Source organism: Podarcis filfolensis, assembly GCF_964270895.1.
Source record: "Podarcis filfolensis genome assembly, chromosome: 14".
Taxonomy (NCBI): Eukaryota; Metazoa; Chordata; class Lepidosauria; order Squamata; family Lacertidae; genus Podarcis; species Podarcis filfolensis.
The window spans coordinates 39,054,419-39,069,082 of NC_139616.1; the positions used below are offsets into that span (position 1 = coordinate 39,054,419).

Sequence of the window (14,664 nt, forward strand, 5' to 3'; positions counted from 1 at the left end):
CTCTCCCAGCCCAGCTGGAGGGGTCATGAACGGAACATGGCACTTCTTTCATTCTAAGCAGGCACTTCACCACAGTCCGCCCACTAAGCATACTGGCTGTGGTAGGATTTGAACCCATGCTGCCAAAGAGACTGGAGCCAGAATCCAGCACCTTACACTGCTTGAGCACACTACCAAGATAAAATATATCTTTGAAATGCCTGGAGCCTAAATCCAACTCCACAGACAACTTGAGCACAGCTGCTGCTCAATTTACTCTCAGCGGTGGAATTCAAACCCATGCCTTTGACGAAGCTGCAGCCTTTATCTGTGCTTAAAACTATGGAACTTCTTTCCACAAGATGTGGTGATATTCATCAACTTAGGGAGCTTGTCCTGCTTTTGGGCTTACCAGAGACTTCTTGCTGAGCACTTTGAGAAGCAGGATGGTGAATTAGATGAAAGGTCTTTGGCTTGAGCCTTCCTATATTCTTAGTGATGGTATCTTTGCAATTTCCTGAACTAATAACTGATGTTCCTAATAGTGGATCCCAGTCTGAATAGTTAACGAAATATTGCTTTTGAAATAGCATAAGGGGCCGGTTTATCCTTAAAACAACATTGTAAGGCAGGCTAGGCCAAGAGAGAGAAGAATAAGGAGTTGTCCCAAGGTCTCCCAGTGAGTTTCTGGTGAAGCGGTGATTTTAACCTAGGTCTTCCCAGTCTAAGGCTTCAATCTTAACACCTAGATCAGAGCAGCAGGACTGAGTAGAGTAGTGGAGCTCCTGCTCTGTCCACATTGCTGCTGCTGAAGCGGGGGCGACAGCACAGTAGCATTGGAAGTGCTGCAGCAGAGATCATTCCATGTGTAAGCTAAGAGTTAACTCTGCTAGCGTTCAAGTAAGTTAACTGAGAAGGGAGAAATGGCTGGAGGTGTTGCTTAGCAACAGGTACAGCAGCATGATGCCTGCTGAGGTAGCATGTGCTGTGATGGGCTCTTTCCCACTGTATCTTTAATTTTATATATCTATCCCTGCTATGTACAAGGCCTGATGTAAGAAAGACAAAACCTCTCTATTTCTTTCTCATATTATACACTGTTTTTGTCCCACAGGATTTATTTTCTCTCTGGGCTCCGTCTATGTTGTTGAAGTGACATTGCTAACAAGCAGAACGACTGGTTTTCATGGTACAACAGAGAGGCCTAGATTGTGCCCAAGTATCCCCTCCTATCCCGGCCACCCCCCCCAAAAAAAACCCCGTTAAAGAGATTTATGTTGGCTGCTGTTGGCAGGGATACCACTGGCAGTAGCTTTTGCCCATGTATTTCGTGGATACGATGGGAACCTTCACAGTAGCCGAGAGAAAACATCACAGTATTTTATCCCCCTGCAACGTGGCAGATCAAGGATTAGGATTGATCTGCACAGTAACCGGTGCTCTAGTTTTACTCTGTTTTCACTTGGTTCCGATTGGCTGCTTTATTATTTAATTTTCTTCCCACTCCGAGAATTTTTAGGATTGTATAAAAATAGGTAAATATATCTGTAGGATACGAATAATGTCCGGCACTGAGAACCCCAGACTTGAAATTCTTACTATACTGTGAGAGAGCCCTGTCTGGCATATAAAGTCCTAATTCCCCAAGTTCAGCAAGGCAAAAATTTAAGCAGACAGCAAATTCTAAATATTGACTGTTACGTAACTGTTCCTTCTGCAGTGTCATATTGGTTTTATCTTGGATTCGTGGGCAGCAAAGTAAGGCTTGGAGCAGTTAAGTCTCTGCAAATTTTTGTACGCTGATGACCTAACATGCTTCAGGCCCGTAATGCCTGTTAGCTTCCAAGGCCCACTTTCCCCCCGCCTGCATTTTTAAACAATCTCTGTGGAGAAAATGTGAATAAACATTGTGAATGCGGCAAAGGCAGGAATGGTAGTTGCCCCAGTTATAATGTAATCCCATGCATGCTTGCTCAGAGTTAAATCCCATCTTATTCAGGGGCCTTTATTCCCAGGTAGGTAACTAGGGACATGACATACCGTACTTGTTCTTTGTATATCACTATGTACCTCAGGACTGGGGAACCTTTTGGGGGCCAAGGGCCGCATGCCTTATTGGGGGCCGCATGCCAGTGGTTGGCAGGGTCAGAGGCAGTAGTGGGTAGAGCAGCAAATACAAATGTCACCTGTTGTACAATGGACTAGATCCTAAACACACCCCCACCCACCCACACCCATACACACACCTCTTGTTTTTAAAGTTATAGAGCATGGGAGACCTAGGCTCATTCATCCACAAAGCTCACTGGGTGACTTTAGACCAGTCACTATCTTTTTTTGCAGAATTATTTTTCATACAGGACAGCAGAGGAGTATTTCCGGCCCAGTATGCAATAGTTTTGAAAAATAATAATGAACGATTCAAACATCTGAGGAATTATCATCTTGTGTTTATGATGCTTTGTTGGTGTTGTTGGTGGTACACGTAAATAAATGTTGTTCTCAGTTAATTAAAAAAGAAGTTGAACCCCTATTTCAGCTGAAGGGAATTTTGAATCAGCTGATTGGTGCTGGAAGCTGATCACAGGGAGCCCTTTCGAAGTCTGTTTGCAAGAGGAAAATGCTCTGTTTGCAGGAGGTGACTTGGATTCTAATGGCTTCTTTCAAAATGGAGCTTAGTTGGAGATTAAAGCAAGCCGCTTTAAAAGCACACTCCCAGCACCAGTGGGGCTCTCCGTCAATGGCAAACGCCTGGATGTTCCTTTGTAGCCACATCTGCACATGTGACGTCAGGTGTGTGGCAGGTGGCCGTGGTTTGTGGGGAGAGGCCTGGTGGGTCAATTTGGGATCTGTACCAGGTCTAATGCAGCTCATGAACCACAGAGGTTCTCCACTACTTCCCAGCTCTGTATGGCAGACAGTTGTCCAGATGACCTGAAATAATTTGATTGGACTGTTGGTTGTTGCATTCATAGCCTGCTTTTGGCCCTTAGAGACAAAAAATAGGCCTTCCCTTGGTTCCAACAGGGCTCTTCTTGTGTGTGATTTTTCTAATCAGTACTCTTGAGTGCCATTCCCCCCGCCCCCGAACTATGCGAATTAAATCACTGCTAATTTTATTCAGAAACGTAATAAGGAAGCAGGTTCTTAGTTTTTAATCTTCTTTTTGTCTTCTTTTATCAGATAATTTTACTCCTGAAAGTGTGGTTGATACTGCCAAAGAAACCTGTTTAAACTGGTTCTTCAAGATTGCTTCCATTCGAGAGCTCATTCCCAGATTGTATCCTTTTCCGAAGGAGACTTTAAGATGATGAAAACGTTATCTGGTTTATGCTTGAATTTCTTTTAAAAATAAATCATAGTGTTGCCTTAGGTTTCTCCACATGGAAAAAAAGAAAAGGAGTATCAAAAGACCCCTTGTAGGTATTGTCCAGGGTGCCAGCAGAGTTCACAGTTGAGGGTTGAAATGGAGACTAGATTTTGCCTATGGCTAAGGCTTACTTTTTTTAAAAATGCGGTGGTTATCTTTTCAACAAGAAAGCAAGTTTAAAATTTACGTGTCACATATAACTTACATACGAAATAGCGAGCTCTTTATCCCACGAGAATGATATGATTATTATCAGTGACTTTCTTAAGCCGTTGTGTGCGATTTTTACTCTTTATTTTGAAGTAAAAGTAAGTCGAAAAGACTGAGCCAACTTAAATTCTACTCAAACTAGATCCAATGAAATTAGCAGAGCTGGGGGAATCATGCCTATTCATTTGAGCAGGTCTACTCTCGAGTAGGAATAGCATTGGGTACGGCCCCGGGAGCTGATTTGAAGTAGTGGTTAGAGAGTTGGGCTAAGCTGAGGAGACCTGGCTTCAAATCCTTCCTCAGCCGCAAAACTCACAGAGTGACTGGCCCAAGGTCACCTTCTCTTAGCCATGGCAGTGGCGCATGCCCTCTGCAGACCTCCATACACAGAATGCATTGGTCTGAGAAGGGTCTTCTTGGGCGCAGAGGCAGGGAAGAGGCGGCGGCGATGGTTTCGGTGGGTGGTGGAGAAACCATCGGCACTGCGACTGCTAATGTAGCAGGCAAAAAAAGATGAGGAGGGATGGGTGTATTGGGGTGAAAAAGAAGGATGGGGGGTGAAGAATGGGGTTGGGCAGTGGCAGAGCTGCCACCCATCTCAAGTGGTGCAATTCCCTTTCTGATGCTAGCTCACTATAAGTGAGCTAGCGCCTTTGGAACACCTTTACCTGTCTCCTTAACCCAGCCCCCAGGTAAGCTGAATCAGATGGGTCTCTAGATGCTCTGGCTGCACTACTAGGACTAGATCCCCTCTAAAATATCCCCAAGTCAATAGCTGACTTCGCAGAGCCGTAAGACACTTTATTGTGAGGGAAGGTCTCAGACTGGGGTATGGCGTTAACAGCTTCCAGTCTCTGCCTAGCTGACTCCCTCAAGAGGGGCTGGTGGCACATTGGGTTAGTGCATCTGGCTGTTAACCAGAAGGTTGGTGGTTTGAGACCACCCAGGGATGGCTGTTGGTAGGATTTCTGCACTGCAGTGGGGTTGGACTAAATGGCCCTTCCAGCTGTATAATTCTGTGATTCTATGGCATTGTAGTCCGGCTGAGAGAACCAAGGTAGCAATATCAGTGAGACAGGTATAGGTTATTCAGAATTCCCTTGGCTCATAATACTGCAAAAAAATGTAAGTTTATTAATCAAAGAGAATGAATATAGGTCAGCAGTCAATGGAAGAAACATCAGATGTTAGTTGTACTGTAGCTCCTAAGACTTTATTTCCCTAGATAATAGATAATGTGTCACCTGAACCTGTGGCCAAATTTAGCTGTGATTGATTGAAACATATGGTTGATTTGAATATGTTATTATTGATTATGTATACCCAATGTATCAGCCGCCTGGGGGGTTTCACTGTTTGGTTTCACTGTTTGTGTTTTGGTGGTTGGTAAAAAATTAAAAATTAAAATAATAATAATGATTGATTGAAACAAGCTAACTTCAAACCATAGTTTTAAGAAGCTGATTTGTCGAAGCAAGCTATAATTAAGACGAATCACTGTTTATAGTTCAGAGGCAACGCAACACTAAACTGAAGTTCATAAAAAGTGAAAGCAGAATCTTTGTTCTTCTCTGTCCATCACAGTAGAGGAGGAAAGGGGAGTTCAAAGCTCTCTGAAGTTTGCCTATGCTAAACCATGGTTTAGTTTTACACAGGGTCTCTGTGCCTTGGATAATCCCAATGACTTTACTGTTTTGAACTTTCCCACCTTGACACTTTATTCCAGTTATGTGGAAGCAGCAATACTGAAGTGCAACAAATTTCTTTCCAAAACGTAAGGCTAATAATGTTTTGTGAATATTTGATAAATGTAGGGGGGTATGGAAATTAATTATACCTAGAGATTTTTCTAGCTTCTACCAATGACTTGATTGAACACTGGTGGTGTCTTTTGAATTAAAAGTAGAAAAAAGATTCCTGGGATATGAAGACTATGTTGGATGTTGGCCTTGGGCATGTCTGGTGGGATTTCTGACTCCTTCTCCCCCTCCCTGCCCTTTCAACACAGGATGCCCAAGCCATAACGCAAGCTGCTGTTCTAAGCTATCTCCATTTCAAAAACGGTTTGCCAATCCATATTATTATATTTTAGTCTTGGGCTTTGTATTTTTGTTTTCTACAGTGGCCTTTGGATAAACTCATCATTAATATTTTACTGTCCCCTTTTGCCGAGTATCTGATGTTATCCTTGGCCAACTGAAATCACGAGTCAAATAAATTGCAGTCTTTTAAGTTGCCAAGAAGTGAAATGGTACCTGAGTGTGAAGCTAATCCATAAAAAACCCCTACTTTCTCAAATCATCTTTACAGAGGAATTTCTGAATGTCTCCCACGGCTGACCTCCATGATCCGAGGAATAGGAGATCCTTTGGTTGCTGTCTATGCTAGGGCGTATCTCTGCAGAGTAAGATTTTCTTCTTTAAAATGCAGTTTTGTTGGTTCCGTGAAACGTTGATTCGACTAGTTGGTGTCATTTGTTTGCTTTAGTTCTTAAAATATTTATAAACCGCCCTCATAAGGTAGCATGCAAAATAACTGAACAATTAAGTATGACACTATGCAAACAATTATAATGTTTAAAGTGCACATTATATCCCTTAAATTGAGCATTAAAAGTTCATTAAGATACAATAATTAAGAAAAAGCAGGTTGGAAAAAAAATGGTATTGTGAGTCCTTTTGAAAGATGGGACCATTCATTCTTCCTGGGGGAGAATAGTCCATTGATATGGGGTCACCACTGAAAAGGCCCTGTCCATAATACCAATCGACCTAGTATCTCTTATTGACAGACTAGAGAGGACCTTGGAGGGTTGATCTTAGATAATCTGGCAGACTCAGCAGAATGCCTCCAGACCAACCAGTTTTGTTGCAGTTTTCTGTAGACTAGGAAATAGCCAACTTCCTATTTCTAGGAAATATTACACTGGCTATATATTGCATTCTTCCGCTTTCTTACAGTGCACTCACCTTGCACCATATGATTACTTCCTTGTCTGAATACTCATCTAATTTTCCTTGTGTGCCATTTTTAAGTGGACCCCCCCTCAAAAAATAATCTTGCAATAGGTATGTGAATATACATGATTGTGTTGCAGCGGAAGAGACAAAGACTAGGCTTAATTTATGTGGCTCTTTGAATGTAGGTTGGGATGGAGGTAGCTCCTCATCTGAAAGAGAACCTCAACAAGAACTTTTTTGACTTCCTTCTGACTTTTAAGCAAGTAAGTAAGAGATTCTGTAAACATTGGGAGTGTTTTTCGTGTGCGTTTGCTCAATTAGCCCAGATGTGGACAGGATACGGCTTGCAAGCTGGAACTTTGCTTCCCCCACCATGCTGTGGGCCAACTTTAACGGACGGACAGGGCTGCCCTCTTGTCAGTCAAATGATGTCAGTTACATGACATCATTTTGACATCAGTTGACAACTTGAAAAGGATTCAGTGAGCCTCTTCACAAAACCCTGCGTGTGAAGGAACAATCGGGAAATGCACTTTCAGCGCCCAGTAGTTCCTTTGTAGCAGCATCATTACCTGCCCACATCTATTATCACTTAGGACATCAGGTGTGGGACAGGTGGGTGTGATTTGGTGAAAGCAGCTGGGTAGGGGCTTGAGGAGCAAGTCATATAGTGTTCTGTGACCTGGGTGTTCTCATAGCTGTTTGGTTTTGGGATATTCCCCATTCAGAAAGCATTTCTGCTTATTTCCACTAATTCCCTTCCCCTTAAGCCACCCCAAACACTGGGTTAGAATGGGTTATGGTGCAGGTGGCTGTAGATAATAGTAATAATAATAATAATAATAATAATAATAATAATAATAATAATAATAATAATTTCTACCCTGCCCACTCTGGGTGGCTCCCAACAGAATATTAAAAGTCCAATAAAATATCAAACATTAAAAACTTCCCTAAACAGGGCTGCCTTCAGATGTCTTCTAAAAGTCAGATAGTTGTTTATTTCCTTGGCATCTGATGGGAGGGCGTTCCACAGGGCAGGTGCCACTACTGAGAAGGCCCTCTGCCTGGTTCCCTGTAACATTGCTTCTCGCAGTGAGGGAACCACCAGAAGACCCTCGGAGCTGGACCTCAGTGTCCGAGCTGAATGTTGGGGGTGGAGATGCTCCTTCAGTGGCAGGGGTGGGTGTGTTTGTGTGTATGTAAAAATCAGGTGTCCCAACATGCACAAGTGAAAGCAATTTCTGTTAAAACAATCCCATCATTGGCTGCAATCCTGGGGTTCTACAATTTTCCTTGAAGTCAGTGTTGAATGTTTTGACTCCTTAATGAATGCACAGTATTATTTTTTCCTACCCCCATCATGATTTATCTTTTATATTTTTAACAGATTCATGGGGATACAGTTCAGAATCAGTTGGTGGTGCAGTGTGTAGAGATCCCATCATATCTAACCCTTTATTCTCCTGCAATAGATTGGATTCTACAGTGCATCTCTTACCGGGCTGCAGAGGTAAAGATCTCTCTTTGACTGTGGAAAGATTTGAACGTTTAACCAGAACAGAGGCCTAGTACAGCATTTGAACTTTGTATAAATGGAAAACGCTCTGATATCTGAATCTGTTGCTTCTTCCGTGTCAGTCCAAGAAAGTGGAACTAAATCAGTGAAGTTTTCAGGTTACATAGGTGGCACCATTAGCAGGTAGAGTTCTAGTGCTGTGAATAATATGTATTGATCTGGCTTGTTCTATTCTTAAAGCTAGCTACCATCTACCACCCATGAATATGCAGGCAAAGCTTTGTTGTTAATTAGAAAGAGCCACTAAATGTAAAATTGAAATGTGGCTTAAGGGACACGTGATTTTGTAGAATTGTTTTTAAAGTGAGAGGTCTTTGAAGAATCATTTCAAAGCACCTGGAGGCTGAATGTGATAGTTCCGCACATGGGTGCAAGATAAGTGCCAGCTTTGACAACAAGGCTTATAAATGTTGATGGAAAATTTGTAGCTTCTGAGTTCCGAGGCATTTCTAGAATTTGAGGCTGCTGCTTCAAAATAGTGTCTGTTCCCACAAATCAGCGGCCTGACCTGGATGATCTAGTTACTGATAATTTAGCAAAGACAGACCATAGACTGTTGAACTGAAGAATGTTTGACCAATCCTTCCTGTGCCAAATTTGCAAATTTGACAAAGAAAAATGCACACAAACACACATAAATGCAAAAGAAATATTATAATACTGTAATAATAGTAGTAGTAGTAATAATAATAATACCCCAGTCAGCAAACATTAAGGATACAGTAAGCATCAGTTAAATATATAAATTGATATAAATTCTCTAGTTGTCCAATAGGCATCCACACAAAATTTGCATCCAGCTTGGAGGGTGATATATATAGACTCTCCTTTCCCCTGCTTGCCTACCAGCGTTAAAAGAGGATTTGGACAAAGGTTACATCCACATCATACAGGTAGAAAACCCAACCCTCTTATACAGTCACGGACAATCCTGGGAACTGTAGTTTATTAAGGGTGCTGGGAATTGTAGCTCTGTGAGTTGAAAACCCTTAACAGACTACTGTGCCCAGGATTCTTTTGAGGGAAGCCACAACTGTTAAAAGTGGTAGAATTATACTTTAAATATATGGTATGGATGTGACCTTAATCTCATTGATTTCAGCGGAAAGTAGTGTGCTCAGGATTGGAGCATAAGCACCTACAGAAATAAACTAACATTCTTACAATGGCATACTTATTAGTGGAAGGGCCCTGGCTCATTGGTAGAGCATCTGCATTCAGAAGGTCCCAGCATCTCCACGTAGAGCTGGGAATGTCCCCAATCCGAAATCCTGTAGAGCTGCTGCCAGTCAGTGCAGGATTTCAGCTTAATAATCTCAACACAGAACCTCTACTAAACCAGTAGTCATAATGCATCATTTGTGTTGATTTTTATTTTTTTTTACAGCTCAGCATGTTCCCTGGCAGAAACCAAGGAAACTTGTTATCCTACTTTTTGATCTTGCCAGTGTTGTTCTTCACACTACTTTCTCACCTTGGTCATGCAAATTACACTTCCTTTTATTTTTAAACTCCTATCAGCATATCGGTTATAACTTTTCTCAAAACAGTCTTAAGCAAGAATTCAATTCCTCGCGAGGTATTATACCATGCGCCAACGTTAAAAAACAACAAGCCAGTGTCAATGCAGCCATGTGGAAATACGAAATCTTTCACATACTTAGACTTTGCCTCTTTGTTTTTTCACCACATCTCCCTCCCGCCTTAAATCAGATGCTTTGCAAAGAAACCTGTTTTCTTCTTCTTCCCACTGCAAAAGAATAGGACCATGGCTACTGGGAGACCATCCTTTTGTCAAGCTGATAGCAAGGGGTGATCGATTTGATGTTCCCTGAATGGGAGCGGACAACTGGAAATCTCTGTCCTCTGTCTTTTGGAAGGCAGATGCCCTTTAGTTAATGAGAGGGGTAGGGTAACTATGTGTGCCAGAATGAAATCAGTTTCTGGATGGATAGTCAGTGAGAGCTGTGATTTAGGAACATGGGAAGCTGCCTGACACTGGTGTATGTCAGCAGGGTGGGTGGCTGCTGTCCGTTGATATGGTGGGGCGGGTGGAGGATAGAAGGCAAGGAGACCAACACTAGGTGGAGCCAGAGGCAATAATAGACAAGGATGGAGCAATGATAAAGGTAAAGGGACCCCTGACCGTTAGGTCCAGTCGTGGACAACTCTGGGGTTGCGGTGCTCATCTCGCTTTATTGGCCGAGGGAGCCGGCGTACAGCTTCCGGGTTATGTGGCCAGCAGGACTAAGCCGCTTCTGGCGAACCAGAGCAGTGCACAGAAACACCGTTTACCTTCCCGCTGGAGCGGTACCTATTTATCTACTTGCACTTTGATGTGCTTTCGAACTGCTAGGTTGGCAGGAGCAGGAACCGAGCAACAGGCGCTCACCCTGTCGCGGGGATTTGAACCGCCGACCTTCTGATCGGCAAGTCCTAGGCTCCACAGCGCCACCCGCGTCCCCCTGGAGCAATGATAGGTGGAGCCAAATAACTGATTTCGTCTCTTTCCTCCTAAAAATCAGGAAAATTCTCTTAAGAGTCATGCTTTGGATTAAAATGTCATAGGTTTGAGAGAGTTCCTTTAGTCTGTTAAGTAGCAAAGGGTCATCAATGCAGACCACAAAATGATGCTATCTGGACCCGGGACCTGTTGAGCTGAACTTTTACAGGTTCTTCCACACAACCAGGAACCCCAATCATGTTGGGCTGCTTATTAGAAGCCTGTGCATGTTCATCTGGTCAGCCAGATTGAATGTAGTTTCCCTCTTCAGAGTTTTTGTTCAGTATGCAAAGGCCTAATGGTGCCCACTAACTTAGATGGTAGTGGTCCAGGGTAACATCCATATAGAGGTAGTGCTATCATCTGATCTGACCTGGAGCAAATATGCTTACTTGCTTCATGTTCAAAAACAAAATGGCTGAGAGATTTGGAAGCAGAATCTCCCACAAAGGAAATATTGGTGAACTGCACCTCCCTTCACTTTCCCATTGCAGGGTCACAATTGGATATGTCTGCGTCATTTGAAGTTTCAGTAATGAAAGTTATGGTTGAGTGGGGTTTTTTTATGTTCCGATAATGAATGTTTTGGTTGGGTGCTTATTTTTTCATTCTCATGAACTTATCTTTGGTAGGTTTTGCTGACGGAAATGATGGAAAGGTGTAAGAAGCTAGGCAACAAGTAAGTAGTGTGCTTGCAAGGCGTTTTTTGGGAACTCTGAAGGGCCCTGATCCTTACTTACATCTACGGGAGTCCTACTGGAAGGGGCTTCATTCTGGAGCCCAGTGGAGAGGGGGGAAGACTTGCTCCTTGTCCCACATTGGAGGCGGGACAAGTTTATTCAAAACATTCCTTTTCCCCCCTCCATTGGTAGCTGAATGCTGCTATTGAGTCCTATGGGGGGGTAGGGAAGTCCTCTACGTGGGGAAAAGTGTGGATGTGTTTATATAAAAACCTGTCATGGCAGATCAAGTTGATGGACTATGTTGAAATGGCAAAAATGACCAGAAGAATCAGAAATCTTAGTAACCTATCTTAATAACCATTGTAAACAGCTAAAAATGTTAGTGGGATTGGAATAACACTTGTAGTTTAATGGTGAATTTTGGACATAATGTAGATGCAAAAGTTATTATAAAATATTCAGGAGAAAAGGACTGGCAATAGGACCCACAAAGGGGAGGATGGAAGTCCAGGAGATTCCTTGTTGATGTGTTATTGTAAAATTTTAATTTGAAAAACCCAAATAAACAAATTTACACACACACACATACCGCTCAACAAACTCCTTCAGCTGGGACCTTTTGAAGGATTCGCCTTTTGTGAACATTTGTGAACGTTATAAAGGTGCCTTTGTGTTACTCCATTTGTCAGTCTTTCCCAGCCGTGCCTACTCTGATGGGCAGACACTCACAAGGTTCAAAAAAACCATCTTCCTCAGATCTCCTTTAGTGGGCGCTTATTTATTCATTTGTTACACTCACTTGTCACTTACTGGGGTGGGGGGGATGTCTCAAAACAACAGGCCATTATTATTATTTTTTTAAAAAAATACAGTACTGCATCTTAAATGCATCAGAAGATAAAAAATATTAATGAAAATCGCTCATCCTGCTATAGCATAACAAGGACATGTTCCATCCCCACCCAAAAGACGAGCACCAGTTAAGGGCAAAATGCATAGGTGAATAGGAACGTGTTCACCTGGCACCTAACGGTGGTGTCCAGATCTCCAGCAAACAGCTCAGAGCCTTGAACTCGTTTCAGCTCTTTAGCTGGTATCTCATCAGCTTCCACCTCTGTGTCCGGATAGTTGCCCGAGTTAGAGGTCATGATGGCAACCAGCTGCTCTGTATACAGTGTCTTAAAAACCAAACGAAGCTCCCAATACAAGCACTTTTCATTTAAAGAAAAGGAGCAGAAAGGGACAGGAAACTCAGGACCCACTGCCCGCCATCCAGTTTTAACTTTCTCTGAAAAGGAGCTAGCAAAGTGTCTGTGGCCACAGTGACATAGATTTTAAAAAAAAATAAAAAGTAGCCAACTTGGTTCATGAAGTGGGAAGAGGCAAGGCAGTATCTGGAAAGGAGGCAACAGGACAAGACTTCTTCTAAGATCTATTGTGGAAGTGTTTTTATCCCTACTTTCCCCCCAGTCTTTACTGCTTTTTATGCATGGGAGGGAAATAACAGTCATAGGATGCCGTGAATTCTCCTTGTCCAATTATTGGTTGATTTGTGCAACAATCCTGCTAGTCTGGGTGTGCCCTAATGTAAAGAATAAAATTAAAGTCCTTTTCCTTTTCTGTTATATCTTGTCTTAATCGGGATGTTTCTTCTAGCGCCTTGCTGTTGAATTCAGTCATGTCCGCCTTCAGAGCCGAATTTATTGCTGCCAGGTCTATGGATTTTATTGGCATGATTAAGGAGTGTGACGAATCTGGCTTCCCCAAGGTAACGTTCCTCCCCTCCCCTCTTGCTGTGCACCTTCTCCGCTTATGTCAGTGTCATGCTTTATAGGTGCCAGGATAATTTTGCAATAGATAAATATTTTTGTATGACACTTAATTTCTGCCAGATATCATGGAAATGATGTTGTTTTGCCATGAGGTCCGAGTCTGTGGCCCTCCAGATCATCTAATAATTTCTGAAAGTTAGCCATATTTGTTGTGGTTGGTGGGGGGGCACAGATTTCCTTGCCCCTCATCTAGGCTATAGTAGTGCAAGGAGTTCACATAAGTTCAAAGAGCACTTGCTTGGATCATACATCTGTTTAACACCCCTTTTCTTTTGCCAGTGGCTGTCTCTTGTCTTGGGAGCTAACTGATTTGCAGAAGAGATGTAATATTTTAGTCAGTTTGTAGATTAAAACATATCTTGAGCAACTAAAATACTGTTTCTGATTGATTGTACAGCAGATAATAAAATCTGCAGGTGGCAAATGCCAGCTTAGAAGAGGTACCTCCACTTCCAGCTCAAACAGGAGGAGTGCCTCTCTTAAAAAAATGCTTCATCTAAAACAATGCTTCAACTAAAAAAAGAAGGAACTGGGTGGGGGGTGCTTTTTGCCTTTGATGCAGAAGAATTGCCTTTGATGCAGAATTAATTTTTTAAAAATCTCATAGGCTAAGTTTTGTCCCATTTATTTCAGTGCGACAAGTCAGCCGTGACTAAGTTCAACTAAGTGGCTGGATCCAACCGTAGGATTTCAGTTTTAGATTCCTGTAACCTCACCTGACTGTTGTTTAGTTGTGTCTCCATGCTTGTGTTCTCCTACTAAAGGACCATTGCAGTTAAGGCACTGGGGATGATCTCAGTTTCCCCTACGTCTTTCTTTTCCCCACCTCAAAATCATTTTATAGCAAGCTGTGCTACGGTTAAATTGAATGGAAATCCCTAATGTGTGGATGTGGGTGGCACCGGTGGTCCTCCAGATATTGTTGAATTCCAGCTTCCATCATCCCCAGTCCGCAAGGATCACATTCGGTTCATCATCCCTGAACTAACAGATATGGTTGAATGGACACTCTCATATTTTCACAGCACCTTCTCTTTCGTTCTTTGGGGAGAAACTTGGCCTTAGCTGACCCTCCAGAAGGAGATCGACTTCAGATCTTAAATGAAGCCTGGAAGGTTATCACAAAGTTAAAGAGCTCGCAGGTGGGTTGTTGGTAGGATATGAGTTGGACACAGCTGTAGCCATGTACTGTTGTAATAAATATTTTGCAAGTTCTGCACGTTCCATCGTGGGAGTATTGCCTGGCCCAGGAGCTCCCAAACTATGGACCACCAGTAGTCTGTGAGCTTTATTCCGGTCATCCGTGGTGTTTCTGAAGAATAGTGGGAGCAGGAACTATGAATGGTAGGAGCAGCTTATGAAATATAAGTATTGACTGTTGCTATTGTCGCTTTGCTGTATTTTGTTACTTATCCTAGATTATATTGTACTCTAAGGAATTCAAATTGTAATACAATGTGAGAAATAAGAGAAGGAATAAAAATGCAATTACAAATTGTACAACAACAAGCACAGTGCATTACAATTGTTACAACAGGCAGGAAAATT

At 42.5% G+C, this 14,664-nt stretch overlaps 1 protein-coding gene across 4 annotated transcripts in view; it reads left to right on the forward strand.

The window, feature by feature from the left end:
- VPS35L (VPS35 endosomal protein sorting factor like) overlaps positions 1-14,664 on the forward strand; it is a 78,694-nt gene that overhangs the window by 23,458 nt on the left and 40,572 nt on the right. For 2 of the 4 annotated variants that reach the window (XM_083584960.1, XM_083584959.1), the window contains exons 10-17: positions 3,163-3,259; positions 5,286-5,333; positions 5,870-5,963; positions 6,705-6,782; positions 7,910-8,032; positions 11,234-11,280; positions 12,941-13,052; positions 14,142-14,258. In XM_083584960.1, coding sequence (XP_083441086.1) covers positions 3,163-3,259; positions 5,286-5,333; positions 5,870-5,963; positions 6,705-6,782; positions 7,910-8,032; positions 11,234-11,280; positions 12,941-13,052; positions 14,142-14,258 — 716 coding nt within the window. Of the gene's footprint in view, positions 1-3,162; positions 4,519-5,037; positions 5,627-5,826; positions 5,964-6,704; positions 6,783-7,909; positions 8,033-11,233; positions 11,281-12,940; positions 13,053-14,141; positions 14,259-14,664 lie in introns of all 4 variants that reach the window. The other 2 variants (XM_083584961.1, XM_083584962.1) reach the window with 2 other exon arrangements.